Source organism: Drosophila tropicalis, unplaced genomic scaffold (assembly GCF_018151085.1).
Source record: "Drosophila tropicalis isolate 14030-0801.00 unplaced genomic scaffold, ASM1815108v1 contig_859, whole genome shotgun sequence".
In the NCBI taxonomy this organism is placed as follows: domain Eukaryota; kingdom Metazoa; phylum Arthropoda; class Insecta; order Diptera; family Drosophilidae; genus Drosophila; species Drosophila tropicalis.
In genome coordinates this window covers 8823766-8839782 of record NW_027173353.1, presented here as the reverse complement: position 1 = coordinate 8839782, position 16017 = coordinate 8823766, and the positions used below count along the sequence as shown (strand labels likewise).

Genomic DNA, 16017 nt, shown 5'->3' with positions numbered 1-16017 from the left:
TCGATTGTTTGTCATTCATTTAATTAATTAATTATGTCTGTGGCACATTTAACGCCAAGAGACTCAAAGAGTCCATCGCATTAATATGCAAAAAGGTTGAGACTACGAAATATATGCGAGAATTTCTTGTTTGTTGATTTTTTTGCATTTCGCATGCGTCTCATGTTTCCGGCACGCGTTCACGCATTTCAAACTGATGGCCAGGCAGCTCGATTCTCTCCTCATTATGATGATAATGATGATGACGATGATGATGATGATGAAGTTGCAGTTGACAAATTTGCAGCGCATGCGCGCCATTTATATTTATCACCAACTGATACAGAAGTGACAACACAGCTGACAAGCCGCAGAGGTGGTGAAGGGGGGTGGGGATTTTAGTGTTGTTTACTCAAACGTAATTGCTGACCGCCTGCCCTTGCCCCAAAACAAGCCCACGGTCGTCTCATACAGTGTACATATGTTTTTTTGTTGTTGTTGTTGTAGACGCTGGCTTATCTCTGTTTGCTTATCAGTTGCTGGAACCACACATGACTCTTCAACATTGGTATGGTATTCCCAGACGATGGAACGGTTGTACTCGGCAACTTTTCAGGTGCGGTCAGAATGTCAGAAGGTTTGCCAGTAGAAGAGGACAACAACTAACCGCATAATATAACTAAAAATTGTGGTTGTCGTCTTATCAGCCAAATGAAGTGGTCAGCATATCAGCAATGAAAAGGCATTTTTTCCGTTATTTTGGGGTCTTTTGTCTGACCTTTTCGTGGGGTGTAAAACTGGAGCTGCAAGTTTCCACTTTCACTTTAACAAATAAGCCAAGAAGACCTGATAACCCAGAACTGGTTATTGCGGTTGATGAAATTCCATTAAAAACCTCAGGAAAAAGAAACCAAAACAAAATAAAGCAAAACTCAAAACAATATAACATTTCACACGGAATTTAAATTGGGCTATGCTGATAAGCCTCGTATCATATATAAGTATGTCTATAGAAATCTACATACATACATACACAGAGAAAAATCAAAATCATTCCCTTTTGTCATATCAACATTATGCGGGATCATTGTTTCGCCCTGTGCGAAGAGGAGAGCTTATCAGTTTCTATAGTTCTGTAGATGGTCACCCACAGATGGAAACATTTTTGTCAAAACTACAATTTGCTGATATGTAGTTTCTATTATCAGACTCACCATAATACAATCTAATTTTTAGAGTCATATCTCATCAAACATCATTCACAAACTAAATTACAGTGTTGGAAGAAATAATAGAAACGGCAACCTTTTTTTTCTTTTGAAATCATTTTTTTCAGTGTTGGTGAAATTATTCGGCCTGAAAATCTCTGTTTAAGAATGTGGGATAGTAGTACTGTTATTTTCATTCCTTTTTATACCGATCTTCCCGAAACTTTTCCTTCTATACGCTTTTTAGTAGAACTACCACGTGTTTCGGTTGGAAAAAATAATAGAAACGCTTAGTATTTTTCACGTCAAAAGCATTTTAGATCTCATAAAAGTTAATTTTTGGTTTTAGAATGTATGTAGAATTGTTGGAGTCCCAGTACAGTCGAATCGGATTATTAAATAAAGATTAATTTTCCATTCCAAAATTCTATATAAGTATCTAGTTTCTGAAGAAAAAAGTTATATTGATATTGATAGTTGATACCAACTAAGGTAAGAACCTTATGATTAAAAATATATATACATAGATTAGCATGTCGGGCAATGTTTATGTATTTCTATTTATCAGTTTTTGTATTTCAAAGATATTGCCAAACTTTGATAAGAATCGTTACTATATATAAAATATTTATAAAAGAAGCAAACTTTGACAATGTTCAAATTTATATACATAAATCTTAAATGAATTTTCGGTTCGATCGATTAAGTGACTAGTTAATATAGAAAGAGATGGAGATATACCATTTTATGTCCTCTGCTTGTCAACATAATACATACAGATAACTTAAAAGAGTCCTAAATATAATTCTTGTATAGAAATTTGATGTTAATTGATAGCATATAAAAAATTTAATATCATTACTAGCAGAGACAAGTAATGGGGGTGCCTATAAGTGGAGTGGGGGGCCATTACCGAAAATTTGAATGAGTCTTAAGTCATCTGTTAACTAATTCCATCAGCATTTAGTTGCCTCGTCATAAACACGGCATAAACATGATGGCATTAACTCGGCAGAAACTTAAAAATCCCCCTCCCATCGAATGTAATAAGAAATCCCAGCATGAGCTCAGCTTTATAATCGACAGGGACAGAGATAAAGATAGAAACGGGGACGACAGAAGGAAGACGAAAAACCCCAAAAACAAAGACACCAGAACCAGAAGCAAAAGCAAGAGAAACAAACAAACAAAGCGGCAGCGGTCGGTGTCGGTCTCTGTTTCGTCATCTCATAGTCAGTCACCGGGAGTACCGACAGCAGCAGCCCGGAGCGTCATAAACAATGAGAATATCTTCTCTTAAGGCAAAGTTAATTGCTCTTAAATCAAACTCAACAGTGCGATCGTCTTTTGTATAGCGGGAGGGCGGGCGTCAGTCAGCAGGTAAGCGGCGCATTATAAAGCGAGTTTTTGCGGTAACTGCAGCAGCGCTGCTTCTGCTTCTGCTGCTGCTGCTGCTGCCGACTGCCTACCTGCAATACAAACAAATCTCAAAGTCAGCAAGAGAGTTTGAGTTACGTAAAGCGCTTTGGCGCTTTGATGCTTTTGGCGAATATATTGAGAGGGTGAGTGAGTTTCCTTTTTTTTTTTTTTGAGGGAGCAACCAAGCGACAGAGAGAGAGAGAGAGAGAAAGAGAGATGGTGCGGGAGAGAGCTCGGCGGCGGCGGCGCATTGAGGCGAGTGCAATTGAATGCAGCAATAGAGACAAAAAGAGCGATAAGCTGAGTGGGAGAGAGAAAGAGTGAGAGATACATAAACAAAACATACGAAAAGCCAGCACAAAGCATAGAAACAAAAACAAACGAGTCCGTTTCTCTAACTCTCGGTGCGTGTATGTACATATGTATGTGTGTGTGAAACCGGAAAATTGCAAAATGGAGAGCGGCGCAGAGAGAGAGATAGAGAGAGCCAAAGACAAAACGAAGCCGAACGAGGCCGGCCGAGGGCAAAGCCGAGTAAATGGCGACCCGGCAGCGACCAACAAACGCTGCACAGAATCATTCTTGAATGCGCGCGCGAACGTTTCGCACACTACCAACAGCAGCAGCAGCAGCAGCAGCTACTAGGCCAAGAAGTGAATTTGGCTAAAGCCAACACAACAAACCGAAGCCAACAGCAGCAACAACAACTCTCTACCGAGATTTTCCCTTAAAACCAACTTCCCAACAACAACCTCTCCTCTGAATAAACTCGGGAAGCGTGTGAATTAGCCCAAAAACCCCCAAGAAGAAGTGTTAGCCAAAAAGTGCAAGTGTACGTGAAGTGAAAACAACAGAAAGAATAAAAATAAAAGAAAAGAGTGCGAACGGGAATTCCCCATTCAAACACTCTGATTTTGTCTCTTCCCCCATCCCAAATATGAGCAAGAAACAAGCCAAGAAATAAACGACAAAAATCAAATTAAGAACAAGGCCTACTAGCCCAAATTCATCAGCCCAAGCAGACGACGGTTGGCAAAAAAAATAATAAAAAAAAAAAAATACTGAATAATAATAATAAAGACACAAAGCAGCAGCAACAACAACAACAAAATTCTCTTTTCGTCTTTTTTCTATTTTTTTTTCGTTGAATAATTAAAAATAAACACATACCGCAACGACGTCAGCGGCAAAAAACATCGAAAACGTTAGAAAAGCAGCTTGTATGTGTGTGTGAGTGTTGGTGGGTGTGTGTGTGTGTGTGCGTTGTATCTGTAAGATACGCCGCGACGACGACGCCGCTGCTGACGCATTTGCTGCTCAACTGCCGGCCGGCGTTTTGTGCCCAATTAACGCACATTCAACAAATTGCCAAAAGCCGAACGGAACGGTTTGCACAACATTTCTTTCTTTCCCTCTCGCTCGCTCGCTCACTCGCTCGCTCTTTGCCTGGCAATTGCAAAGGAAAAATTGTGAAAATTCGGTGTAAAAACTAAATTACATGTTAGCCAAAGTTCTTTTATCTTATCGAGCATCACGGGCCTAATAAATAAATATATCATCCGAATATAAAAACATTTCAACGATTCTAAAATATATATTTTATCTATACATTGTGCATCGTCTTGCGCAACAACAATAACAACAAAAGAAAGCAAAATATCAGGCAAAAAGGTTTATAAATAAATCGGCAAGAAAACCAAAAAAAATTAAAATACAAACTAAGTGCAGATGTTTGGCATAATAATAAGTGTCACAATCAATTGCTAAAGCAAATATTGCAGAATTTGTGTATCAACGAAAAGAAAATACAACAACAATAAATATACATACATATATTATTTGCCAGTTGTCTCTTTTTGACTTTAGCAAGGCGCAACAAATGCAAAAGGTGATTATATAAAAGGATATAAAAGTGCTCTTCTCTATGAACAACTGTCAAATGTTTAGTGGAAAATCTAATCTAGCCTTGAACCAAACAAGTTTTTAGTTTCAGTTCTTTTAATATAATTTGCAAAGTAAAAGCCAACTAAGTGAGTTATTAATTGACAATACGTTTTCTTATCATTCCAATGTTTGTTTTTGTTACACAAATTTTACGATATCACGATATTACGAATATCAATATATACGTAGATTGTGACCAAAGATACCAACATTTAAGTGAAAGGATTAAGTGCATTTTTTGCATTGAGAAAGTATTCCACTCTAATTGATTCATGGCCCTTTGATGGGCGTTTCATCTCTGCAATCGGCTCAAGAAAGTCTTCTTAATCTTGAGTACTTACCTAGAATTGCTTTAATATTTTAAATGTTTCCTGGCTAACTGAAATATGTCATTGGAATATGTTTGAAGCTTAAGCTCCAAGACCTTTCACATTGCGTCTTTAATTTATACAAAAAATGGCTCGAATATTTGTTCAGACTTATATATTTACACATTTTTACACAAAAAAGTACGAATGTATTTATTTCTATACGTGTGTGTGTGTGTGTAGGTTAGGGCGTGCCCTGTAGCCAAGTGACCTCATTAAATGAACAACTGCTGGCAGAATTCAAGGTCGTCCGACAGACCCTTACCGCCCTTTCCACCCTCTATCAACCGACATACCTTTCGAGCACTTATCTAGCATTCACTTTTCACCCTCCCCCGACCATATCATCATCTCTAGACTCTACTTGGTTAAACGATTAACATCACCCACGCAAATTCATTCAGTTTTGTTTGCATATTTATTTAGGTATACTTGGACTTTACTTGATTCATCGAGTCGAATGGCTTGTAATTACCCTTGAAATGCTTATTTGGCATGGTTATGCATTCAATTTGAAATCGGCCTTAGTCTTTCCAGAAACTCATTAGATAGATAACTACATCATATATACCTACATTTTACCCAATTGTCGTGTTTTGTAGTTGATTTCAAATGAAAATTCTAGGAAACAGACATTTAATTGATATTAACAATAAGTATATTGAGTAAGTTTGCGTGACAATTTGCCATCATCTAAATAGATTTAGGTTTTTATTCTGTTCTGCATAATATTTTTCGTGGAATTTTTTGAACAACTTTAAAAAATTTCACTTATTAGGGGAAATTTTGTCAAGTCATTTGAAATGAATGATTCTATATAATACAATAACTAACTATTAAATTAACTCTCTTGTTTTTGTTTTTTGTTTACAGGAACCCATTGAACTGAAGAAACGTTTGGACGAAGTTCGTCTGCTGGAGTCGCGTCGCTCCGCACGACTCGCCGATCAGGATCGCGATACAGATTTTGCACGATTGGCCGACATGGGTGGCGATCGTCGCCGTACCACACACAGTATTGAGGTGCCATTGACGCCACAGCACAAGTAAGTAACCAACTAGTTAGCCAGTTACTAGATACCAGATTCGATATTGATATGCAGAGACAGAGAGAGAGAGAGAGAGTCTTTCGAGGTCTATCAATAATTTATTAGCAAACGGCGACAGCGGAACCAGACGACAAGTCACAGACATTGGCCTTATCTAAGCCGCGCCCAGCTGTTTAGCATAAGGAGCCGCTGTTGTAGCTGCATTTAGCAAAAGTTTATATGAAACAACAACAACAACAACAAAAAAACAGCAATATATATGCCAAATACCCAGACAACGACAGACACCGGCAGCACAGAACTAAGTATGGGGCGGTGGGATGGGACGCTCAATCGAGGCACTACAACTGATTACAAAATAATTCAAATTTTCAATTACTGGCCGCTTAGACGTCGCGACGACTACGTCGTCGACACAATACAACAAAAACAAAACTACTACGACGACAAAAAAAACATTTGATTATGATGGCAAATAGTCGAACAAGTCATCATCAGATTTTTGGGTATCTTAGTTAGGGCAAGGAACTTGTTAAAGTATATTCCATTTCCTAAGGAACTTCGAAAGAGATCCAAAAACTCCCGATGAGGCGGTGAGTCTTTTGACTTTCAATGAATGCATCTTCCATGTATTGAAAGGGCATTGGTTCTTCGTTTTGTCTCTTGTCAATGTGTGGCGTATTTTATTTCAATTCCAATTGATAAGCCTCGTGCGGCACAGTCCAAAACTATTAGTCAAGTGTGTGCAAAACGCAGCGCAAAATAAACAGCAGAATGATAGAGGAGAGTGTAAGAGGAGGATATGGGGATTGGTCGGGAGGGGGCGCAACCAGAAGAGTTGCGGGGATTGTGAACGAAACCGAATGCCGGCCACGTTCTCAATTGATAATAAAAAATAATAACAATAATCATAATCAAAATAAAGAAAGCAAAAAAAATAAAATGAAATAAAATAAAAAGAGGAGCAGAGAAAATATGGCGCGTCATCCACACACCCGTCCGGGAATCTGCTGTTGTCCGGCATTAAAACTGAAACGATGGCTGTATACGGGGGGGCTTAGTTAGGGGGGCGTAGTCGATGATCGGTCTTAGGCCATTCAATTGCGTCGTAAGTACTCCCAGTCAAAGTCGAAAATAACTAAAAGGAAAACAAAAACAGCTGGAAAAACCAAAAGAAAACAGAGAAAACTGCAGTGACCATAAGGGAAAAAGAATGAAAGAGGAGGCAAAGTCAACTTCGATGGTTGACGTTGGTTCGTTTTGGGTTGTTGTCGTTGTCGTTGCCTGTAATAAAATTCAAATAAAATTCAATTGAGTTCAGAGCAGGCGAGTTGTCGGTGCGCCAGTTTAATTTAATTAATTACACTGAGTGTGTGTGTGTGTGTATGAGTGTTTGCGCTTTCATATGAGACACCCTGTAGAGAGTAAAAGAGAGATACAACTACAAGATGCCGGTTCTTGACGTTGCTCCCTTCCCACACACACACACACACTCTCTGCCTCTTTCTTTTACATTTTTATCATACTGTCGTCGCACATGCTTCGATCATGACAAAACGAACCTCTTCCAGCTGTAGTTTCAGTTGTTGTTGTTATTGTTGTTGTATCATTGAATTCGAACTCGAATATACAAATACCGAATGTGAACGCGAATGCGAATGCGGAAGTGTTTATTTCGAATACAGATACGCAAATAAGCTGTAAGCAGAAATACACATGTATAAGTGTCTATCATCGTCGCCATATTTGTGTGGACGACAGACCGACAGACATACAGACCAATCCACCGACGTCTTCGTTTATGCCGCGTGCTGTTTTGATACACACACACACACACTGAGACGGCCATAAGTGTAATGATAACAACAACATTTCATACAGATACTGACAGAAACTCGCTCACCTTGCACAGAGCCATCTCCAGACACTCGCCCCTCCCGCAAAGCCCCCTTCTTTCGGCACGCTGCCCAAATATATATATCACATACACGCGCGCGCGACTCTGCGTATACGTAATGTGCGACGTAATATCAAAGCCCTCTTCTTTATAAATGCTGAAACCCCTCATTCCTTCCCGCCACTTATTCACTTACTCCTTACCTTTCCTTTCCTTTCCGCCCACCTAGACACTGACTGCCGCCTTAATCTGAAATGTGCTTTTCTCGCTTACGTGTGCGCGCTCTTTTGTTAATAGTTATAGGAATTTTGCTTCATTTTATTCAGTATCTGTTGTTGTAGTCGTAATAGATGGATGGATGTGTGCGCTGTTGTTGTTGTTATTGTGGTTGCTTTTCCTATTTTTATTAATTTACATAGTTTACTGTATATACCCAATGCGTGCTCTGATAGTTTGTGTAAACACAACTCACGCCACAAAAGATGATGTTGTTTTTGTTTTTAAGTTTTTACGCTAGATTTTTCCTTTTATTTCCCATTTTGATAATTTCTTTAGCACACACACACACACACAGACAGACACATAACTTCATTTATTAAATAATATTTACCGAAAGAGCAAAACATAATAGTTTTGAGCTCACTTTTCAGTGATATACTTCCAAAAGCTTTTCGCTTTTAGCCTTGACTTTTGACTTTAATATGTTTTATATGTGAGGGTACACTCGACAAAACAAACAAATAATAATATAATATTCTATTCTGAACTATATCTGTAATAAGTTAACCGACTATCTAGTGCTTTTTTTAAAGATTCCTCTAAATTTTAAACATTTCACAACCCTTTATCCACATTCTGTCTATTCATGAGCTTAATTCTTTGCATTTTCACCCATTTAGAGTTAGTTTAATATACTTTGTACAAGTTTTTCAGTATCATTTTCTCCGAGTGCATTGACAACTTCTTTAGTTGTGGTCTTTCACATTTTCCTCCATCTGTCTATCTGTCTGTCTGTCTATCTGCTCTTTGGTCTTTATATAGTTTCAGTTAAATGGACATCTCAATGCAGCCTTGACAGTTGGTTCTGAGTGTGTACGTTGTCAGGTTTTTTCTCCCCACATTCCCCACACAAACCCCTTCATCCCCTGGAGAGTCATTAAAAAAAAAAAGAAGAAAATAACATAGAAGTGCAATTTAACTAAAATGACAGACAAAGCACTCGAGGGCACAAAAGAATCAAATGAAAAACAATATATGGTTAAAGAGAAAGAATGGAAAAAAAATTAACTACACATAATAGAGAGGTAGAACAGAGAGACGAGTGGAGGAAAAACAAAATGGCAAAGAATTAAATGCGGAAAAAACAGGTAATAAATATAATAAGCGCGTAATTATCGCGTAAATGTCAATTTACGCGGCGAACGCGTTGCGTCAGTGCTAATTTTCAACGCTAGAGTGGCTAAGACCGGCCGGCCAAGTTGCACCCACTCTTCTTCTTTCCACCGTCCTCCGCTCACTTCAGCCCGTCTATCATGCTCTGCTAATAAAAGCGTGTAAGCGTCAATTGGCCGGGTTTGTAACCGAGTTGTTGTTGTTGTTGTTGTAATTGCAATGATTAACAATAAAAGCAACAACAATTGCCCGCTGTTGTCGTTGTTCATTGCAAAAACAAACAATATGAAATTGCAACGACGGAAAAAAAATGAGTAAAAAAATAATAATAATAATAAAAATAATTCACAAACAAGTTAACCGTTGCAACAAGCACTGAAATGCTAATTAATAAGCCGAATAATAAATGCTCTACCCGAAATGGATCGAAAAGAGTCTTCCAGAGCTGAGTTTGCTGAATCACAACTAGAATATAGAAAAAATTAAAGCATAATTATAACTTAGAAACATTAAAATATGAAGAGACTATCGATATATAATTTCCATTAACACTTTCAAACTGCATAAGCAGACGAATGGACCCCATTCAACTTTAGTCTTAATTCCAATGTTGAGAATTGCATAAACAACTTCAAGTTATGACGTCAAAAGGCCAACAAAATGGCAAAAAAAAAAAGGCAAAACGGGCCAATTAGTAGTAGCCAGAGTCTTGAAGAAAATGTTGCCGTTGTTTGCTGCTGCCAAGAATATGTACAAATATTATTATGAGCGACTGTTTGTGTTGCCCTCAAAAACAAAAGCACACACTGAAAACTCTAAGAAGATGAAGAGAAAAAACAAAATATATAAAGAATAATACTTAATTTCAGTACAATAAAAAGTCAAGTCGAGCGCAGAAGTGGGTCAAAATTATTATTGAAGCAGAACAAAAACAAAGCCAGCAAGGCAAACGATAATAGCAAAACTGGCCGATGAACACAAGCGGACTGAGGGGCGGGGTAGATAGTCAGTCGGTTCGGGGCAGAAGGAGGTCTGTAAAATTTATAATAATTTTCTAAGCGGCAATGGCGGCCCCTCGACGGCAAATTATTGAAATGCATTCGCATTTCGCATTCAGCAGGGCAAAGCTCTGGGCAAAAACAAAAAAGATACTTGGAGGAAGACACAGACAGACAGACAGACAAACAGACAAACAGACAGAGACCTCCTCCTCTAGTAGTATCTGGTCTTCTTGTGTGTTTGTGTGTATGCCGTTCCAATGAACGTAAACACAATTTCCCGATGTTCTGCACGAATAGTTTGTTTGATCATAAAATTTTATTTTCACATTCAAATCGCAACGAATGAAGAAAAAAAGATACTTTACAAAATAATACCCCAAAAACGAAGAGAAAAGAAAACGAAAGAAATTGCCATTGCATTTTGTTTTTTTTTTTTTGGTTTTTATGATTTGTACTGTCTGAACACAGAGTTCGGAGTCGAATAGGAGTTGTTGTATTATTGTGTCGTGCACGAATCAATGCGGTTAGGTTCATGAGATGCCAAATTATGACCAAAGCTAAAGTACAATGTGTGTGTAAAGAGTGTGGCCAACCAATGATGCCAAGAAACGATCAACACTTTTCCGAAACAGCTCAAAGATTAGGTCAAACATACGAAACAGTCTCTTATGTTGGGTATAAGTTTTAGCTGGTGAGAGATTTGAGTAGTCCTTATATGAACACAAACAAAAAACATTATTTTATGGGCAATTTGAAAAGGAATTTTAGTTTCTCTTGTTAAAATGACTCATTTCCTGGCTAAATAGCCTAAGGAATCTTTATTTATATCTCTTAGATTTTCAAGTAGCTCTTTTACCTGTAATTTAAAAGTCATTTCATTGCACTATTAAGTGAGTTGCATTATTTATGTGCAAATGTGCATTAAATTTACCCCCCTAGCAAATATATACCTACTAAAAATTCAACAGCAGCAGAGACAATTGACGGGTGGGAATGGATATACATATGTATGCATGCACATATATAGATATCTAAAATGAATGTGTTGACGTTTAATGGCCGAAACAAGCTGTTGAAAATCACATAAAGAGCAAAACACATCAGCGAGTGTGCAATGCAATAGAGAATCATTTTCGTCAGCTAGTAAATTATTAGTACTAGTAGCTACTGGGTCCAGTTTTTGGGGTTGCCAAATGGGCACAGCCCAACAACAACAACAAAAATAGACGAAAAAAAAAAAAAACAAAATACAGATCAACTGCAATAGCAACAGTTGTTCATAAATTAAAGTTCGCTTCATTGCTGTCCGTTTGCAGTGCTCTCTGTGCTGATTTTTCGAATTGCAGGCAATAAAATTTAGCGTGTTTCCTCTAGTTTTTGTGCCTTGGGCTAGCTCAGATAGACTAGGCCACAGTTTCGAGAGTGTGTGTGTGTGTGTGTGTGAGGAGATGTTGGGGTGACGTACAGATGGGGCAGAGGCGTGGCCGTTTGGCCATTTGCCGCATGCAACAGTACACGCAACATTTCCACAACAACTTGAGGCCAAAACGCAAATTCTAAGAACAAGAAATGTGCAAAAATTAGATTGAATTGTTCTAGAGGGTATGGAAGAGGGGAAGGGGTGGCTGCCTGGAAATGGACGCATAATTGTAGTACCAAGGCACCAAGCAACAACTAACCCAACTTGGCCTAAGCAATTTGATTGAGTCGTTTCCAATTGGAATGGCAAAACGCTGCGGGTGTTGGCACTGCTTGGTCTCTTGGAAACAAAAGTCATTTGCCAATGTCGAAAAAACGACGAAAGACGAAAAACTGCAAAAAAAAAAAAAAAAACACCACGAAGAAAAAGGAAAAACCAAACCGCACACTATAATTTTCAGTTACAGTTACAGATTTCTAGCCTTCTAGCGGACCATTTCTGATTTGGCTTATTTTGGCTTTGCGGTTTCTTGGCTGTTTGAATGTTTTTCGATTGCCTTGATTTTTCTGTGTTTTTTTTTAAACCTTCTTTGGCCAATTTTTGTATTTCTTCTCCTAACTCTTGAGGTCTTCCAATGTGTTGTCAATTAAAGTTGAGCTCTCCGCTATGCCCTGCCTGGGGCATTGTCATTTAGATGAAATTGTTGTGTCACGTTTAATTCGGCAATTTGAATGCAAATACATGAGTAAGAGAGTACGCCCTCGCTGTTAGCTAGCTCCTCTGGTCGTGTATCTCAAAAGATACTTGAGACTAATGAAGGGATTTTCACCTTGACGTTGGAGCAAGGCAAATGCCAAAGTCACTACCAACAGTTGGAGTGGTCGTAGAGTCGGAGTGTCGGCGACTTTTCATTAAATCAAAATTCTCAAAACACTTTACCGGTCATCAAGCTAAACTAAAGTAATGAAGTGCTGCCCTCCTTCTTCTTCATCTGCTTCTCCTCCTGCTCATTCTCATCATCATCATCTGCTTCGTCTATCATCATAATTAAAGTGCCTGGCATCGTTCGTTGCTGTTCCTGCTGCTGCTGCTGTGGCTGTTGCGATTTGTTAATTGAATTAACTGTGTTTGGCCATGCCACAGCGAGCGGGTCATCAAAATGCAGGAGACATCGTTGGAGCTGGGGCAGGCTTTGGGAATGGTGCATAGTGCAGTAGCTGAAGCACATGAAACTTAACTGTAAAGACAAACGCACGTACACGAGGCCACTGTGACTAGGCCACGAGGTTTTCGTCCGTAGGCACATGTCACAGTGGTCTCTAAGCTATCGAAATTGCCCTGAAATGTAAAGTGTTGTAGTTTTTATGCTTCCATTTACCACTATGCCGTTATCGAGGCGACAGCGTGTTATTCCCACAGTTGTGGTCAAGTCAAGTACCGCTAAATTGTTGCAGCCAATTGCGGCAAATGCAACAGCAATGGCGACGCTTCCTTGTCGCTTGGCGCATTGCATGCTAAGCAGCTGGCGGCAATTGTTGCCGGTGACAACAGCAACAGCAGCAGCAGCAGCAGGAAGAGCTGCCCACACACACAAGCTAAGTAGAGCTGCATGTGGCAGGTGTGTCTGGCAGTCTGTGTCACTGTTTTATGTCCATGTCTATCTGCCAGCTTGTTACGCCCTTTTTATCACTGTCACATTGCTTATTGCTCTTGTCACCGACTGTTGCTGCTGTTGGGTAGAAAATCGAAAAATTCTGCACATCACGTGCGACAAAAACTTTTCAAATTCAATTTCGCCGATTTATCAATAGACAAACAAACAATAGAAAGTGGAAATGAAAAGATGCGGGACTAACGATTGCCCGCCACGGCTAATGACATTTTGGCCCCCTCATCGGGCCCACACACCTTTTGATTTAAGGCTAGGCCTTCATTTGGCAGGCGCCCGGGGGAAAAGCCAAGTTGAATTTCCAACTGACAGTAGCAACAGAGTCAGCTCATGTCCGCGCATTTCTAATAAGCACACCTATTCAGGAGTCCAGCTACCGGCTGTCGGCTGTCGGCTCTCGACTCAAGTTCAAGTTGATGTCTCCTCGAGGCCTTTTGCGAGAAGCGAAAAATCGACACTGTCGCGAATTAATACGATTTTTATTCATGACTACCAGGCAACGACAGGCAACAATAGCCATGGCCCGAAAAGGGGCAGGCAGAGAAAGCAGGGACACTGGCTACTGAGGGCCCATGGGGCGATTGCCAATCTAACGCTGCTGCTGCCGACTGGCTTCCGTTTCTTGCCGGAATGTGGTGACAATGTCTCTCGTTGGGAGTTTCTTTTCCTTTTGATTTTTCTTTTTGGTGTGCCTTTTTTGTTGATGTTGGTTTTTTTTTTTTTTATCTGCCTTTTGGCTTAGACAATTGCATTTGGCCGTCTTAGTTGTCGACGTTGTCGTTGTCGCAATGCTAGTAATTTGTGCAAATGAGCCTCTAAAAGGCGTGGAGCTCTCTGGACACAAAAAAAAAGAAACGAAAAAAACACCAAAAACAAATACCGTACAAAAAAATTAAAGGAAAATGGAGGAAAATTTAAGAGCGCCATTCGGCTATGTAAACGATTCGGCAGGCCTCCATTGTACAAGAAAGGAAAGCTGTTAAATGCCTATTTCTAGTTTTTCTATTTCGATTTAGATTTTGTTTTCTTTTTTTTTTGCCTTTAAAATGGAAAAATGTTAATGGCTTTGTTGCCAACCCAAGGAGGACGGGGGAATGGCCTGTTAGAATGGCCAAGTGAGTAAGCAGGGTGGCTAAAATAGAAGCAAAACATTGGGAAACTTTTGGAATTCATTCAACAGTGCAAAATTGAAAATTGAATGAAAAGAAATCAATTCAAAAACTTACTGCCGGGTGCGGATCCCCATAGAAAAGCCTTAAAATTATCTTGCCTAGTGGCTGTTGACTTTGTCTAATTACCTACCACTCGCCGAAAACCGCCCCTGACATCCAGTAATTAATTTTCCATACATCAAAAAGTAAAGTGCCAAAAGCCAAAGCACGAAATCGAGCACGTGCTCGACAAAGACCCACAAAAATAAATAACAAAAAAACAATGAGACATAAAAAACTACGTCTCTAACAATGAAACAAAAAAATTAAACGTCAAAAACTATTTACTACGATTTTTCGTCTCTTTCTCTTTCTCTGACGTTGGCATTTTTATCTATATATTCACCTGAAATCCGAAATCCGAATCAAAATAAACCGAAAGTAAACATTCAAAGAGAAATAGAAGCATAACAACACGCACCAAAAATGGCGTGATAACAGAAACAGAGAAACCAAAAGAGATATGAACCAAAATCAGCTAGCCAGGCCAGACAAACTAACCAAACAACCAACTACGCATGCGCCATTGAGTCAACACAGACCCACACACACACACGAGCACACGCACTATAATATAGTATCGTATATACTATATATTTTTATGCCTATATAAATCTGCCTCTCACGCAGCAAATGCCGCCGCGCACACATTTTACAGTTACGCACAAATTGGCAGTACGTTTTAGCTGTTTACCTTTTTTTGCTGCTGCTGCTGCTGTTTCCGCCTTGTGGCCAATTTGTCTGCGTGGCGCTTCACCTGCCTTTTTGCCGCTCACTCTCAGCTGCCGCCGCCGCGTACATTGGCGTAGAGGTTATCAATGTGGTTGGGGAGGTAGAGGACAGCTTTTGGCTATTGCCCTTGAAAAGCGCTTTTGTTCAAAACAACATTTTCATTTCCATTATGCCACCCACTAAGATCGGTTTAATGACATTACGTTTGTTTAGTTTACAACAGAATTACAAAGTAATTGAGCAGCTTTTCTAGGAAAATCCCAATGTCAATTAATTAAGTTTATTAAATTTATTAACTATTTAACTATTTCGTTTAATCAATGCAACTTTAAAATCAAATAAAAACAGCAATAATAGTAATTATTGGCAACACATTTTGTTGTGTAAGAGTTAATTTGGCTTACACCCTTCTCCTACGCCCATGACCCAGAAGAACCCGGCTGTCGTTTAGTCAAATTTCAATATTTGTTTACATTTTTTGTTTCATTCCATTCTCTTCTTCATTATTTTGGTTTTTGTTTTGGGGCGCTACCTGGCTTTAGGCTTACACACAAAAAAAAAAGAAAGAATGAAAGAAAGAAAGAAAGAACGAAAGAAAGAGAGAGAAAAAACCAGGCTTTATTTGCTTAACTCAATTTTATTGTTTTCTTTCTTCGTTTTGCCAACTGAAAATGTGTGTCAGCAGGCAGGCAGGCAGGCAAAAATGAAACCTCCAAATTGGTAACAAC

General features: G+C 39.1%; 1 protein-coding gene across 4 annotated transcripts in view; it reads left to right on the top strand.

The window, feature by feature from the left end:
• The window catches only part of Glut4EF (Glucose transporter 4 enhancer factor), a 148249-nt gene that overhangs the window by 74090 nt on the left and 58142 nt on the right, over positions 1-16017 (top strand). For 3 of the 4 annotated variants that reach the window (XM_068298006.1, XM_068298005.1, XM_068298009.1), the window contains exon 2: positions 5792-5964. In XM_068298006.1, coding sequence (XP_068154107.1) covers positions 5792-5964 — 173 coding nt within the window. Of the gene's footprint in view, positions 1-3201; positions 4495-5791; positions 5965-16017 lie in introns of those variants that run through there. The other variant, XM_068298007.1, reaches the window with a different exon arrangement.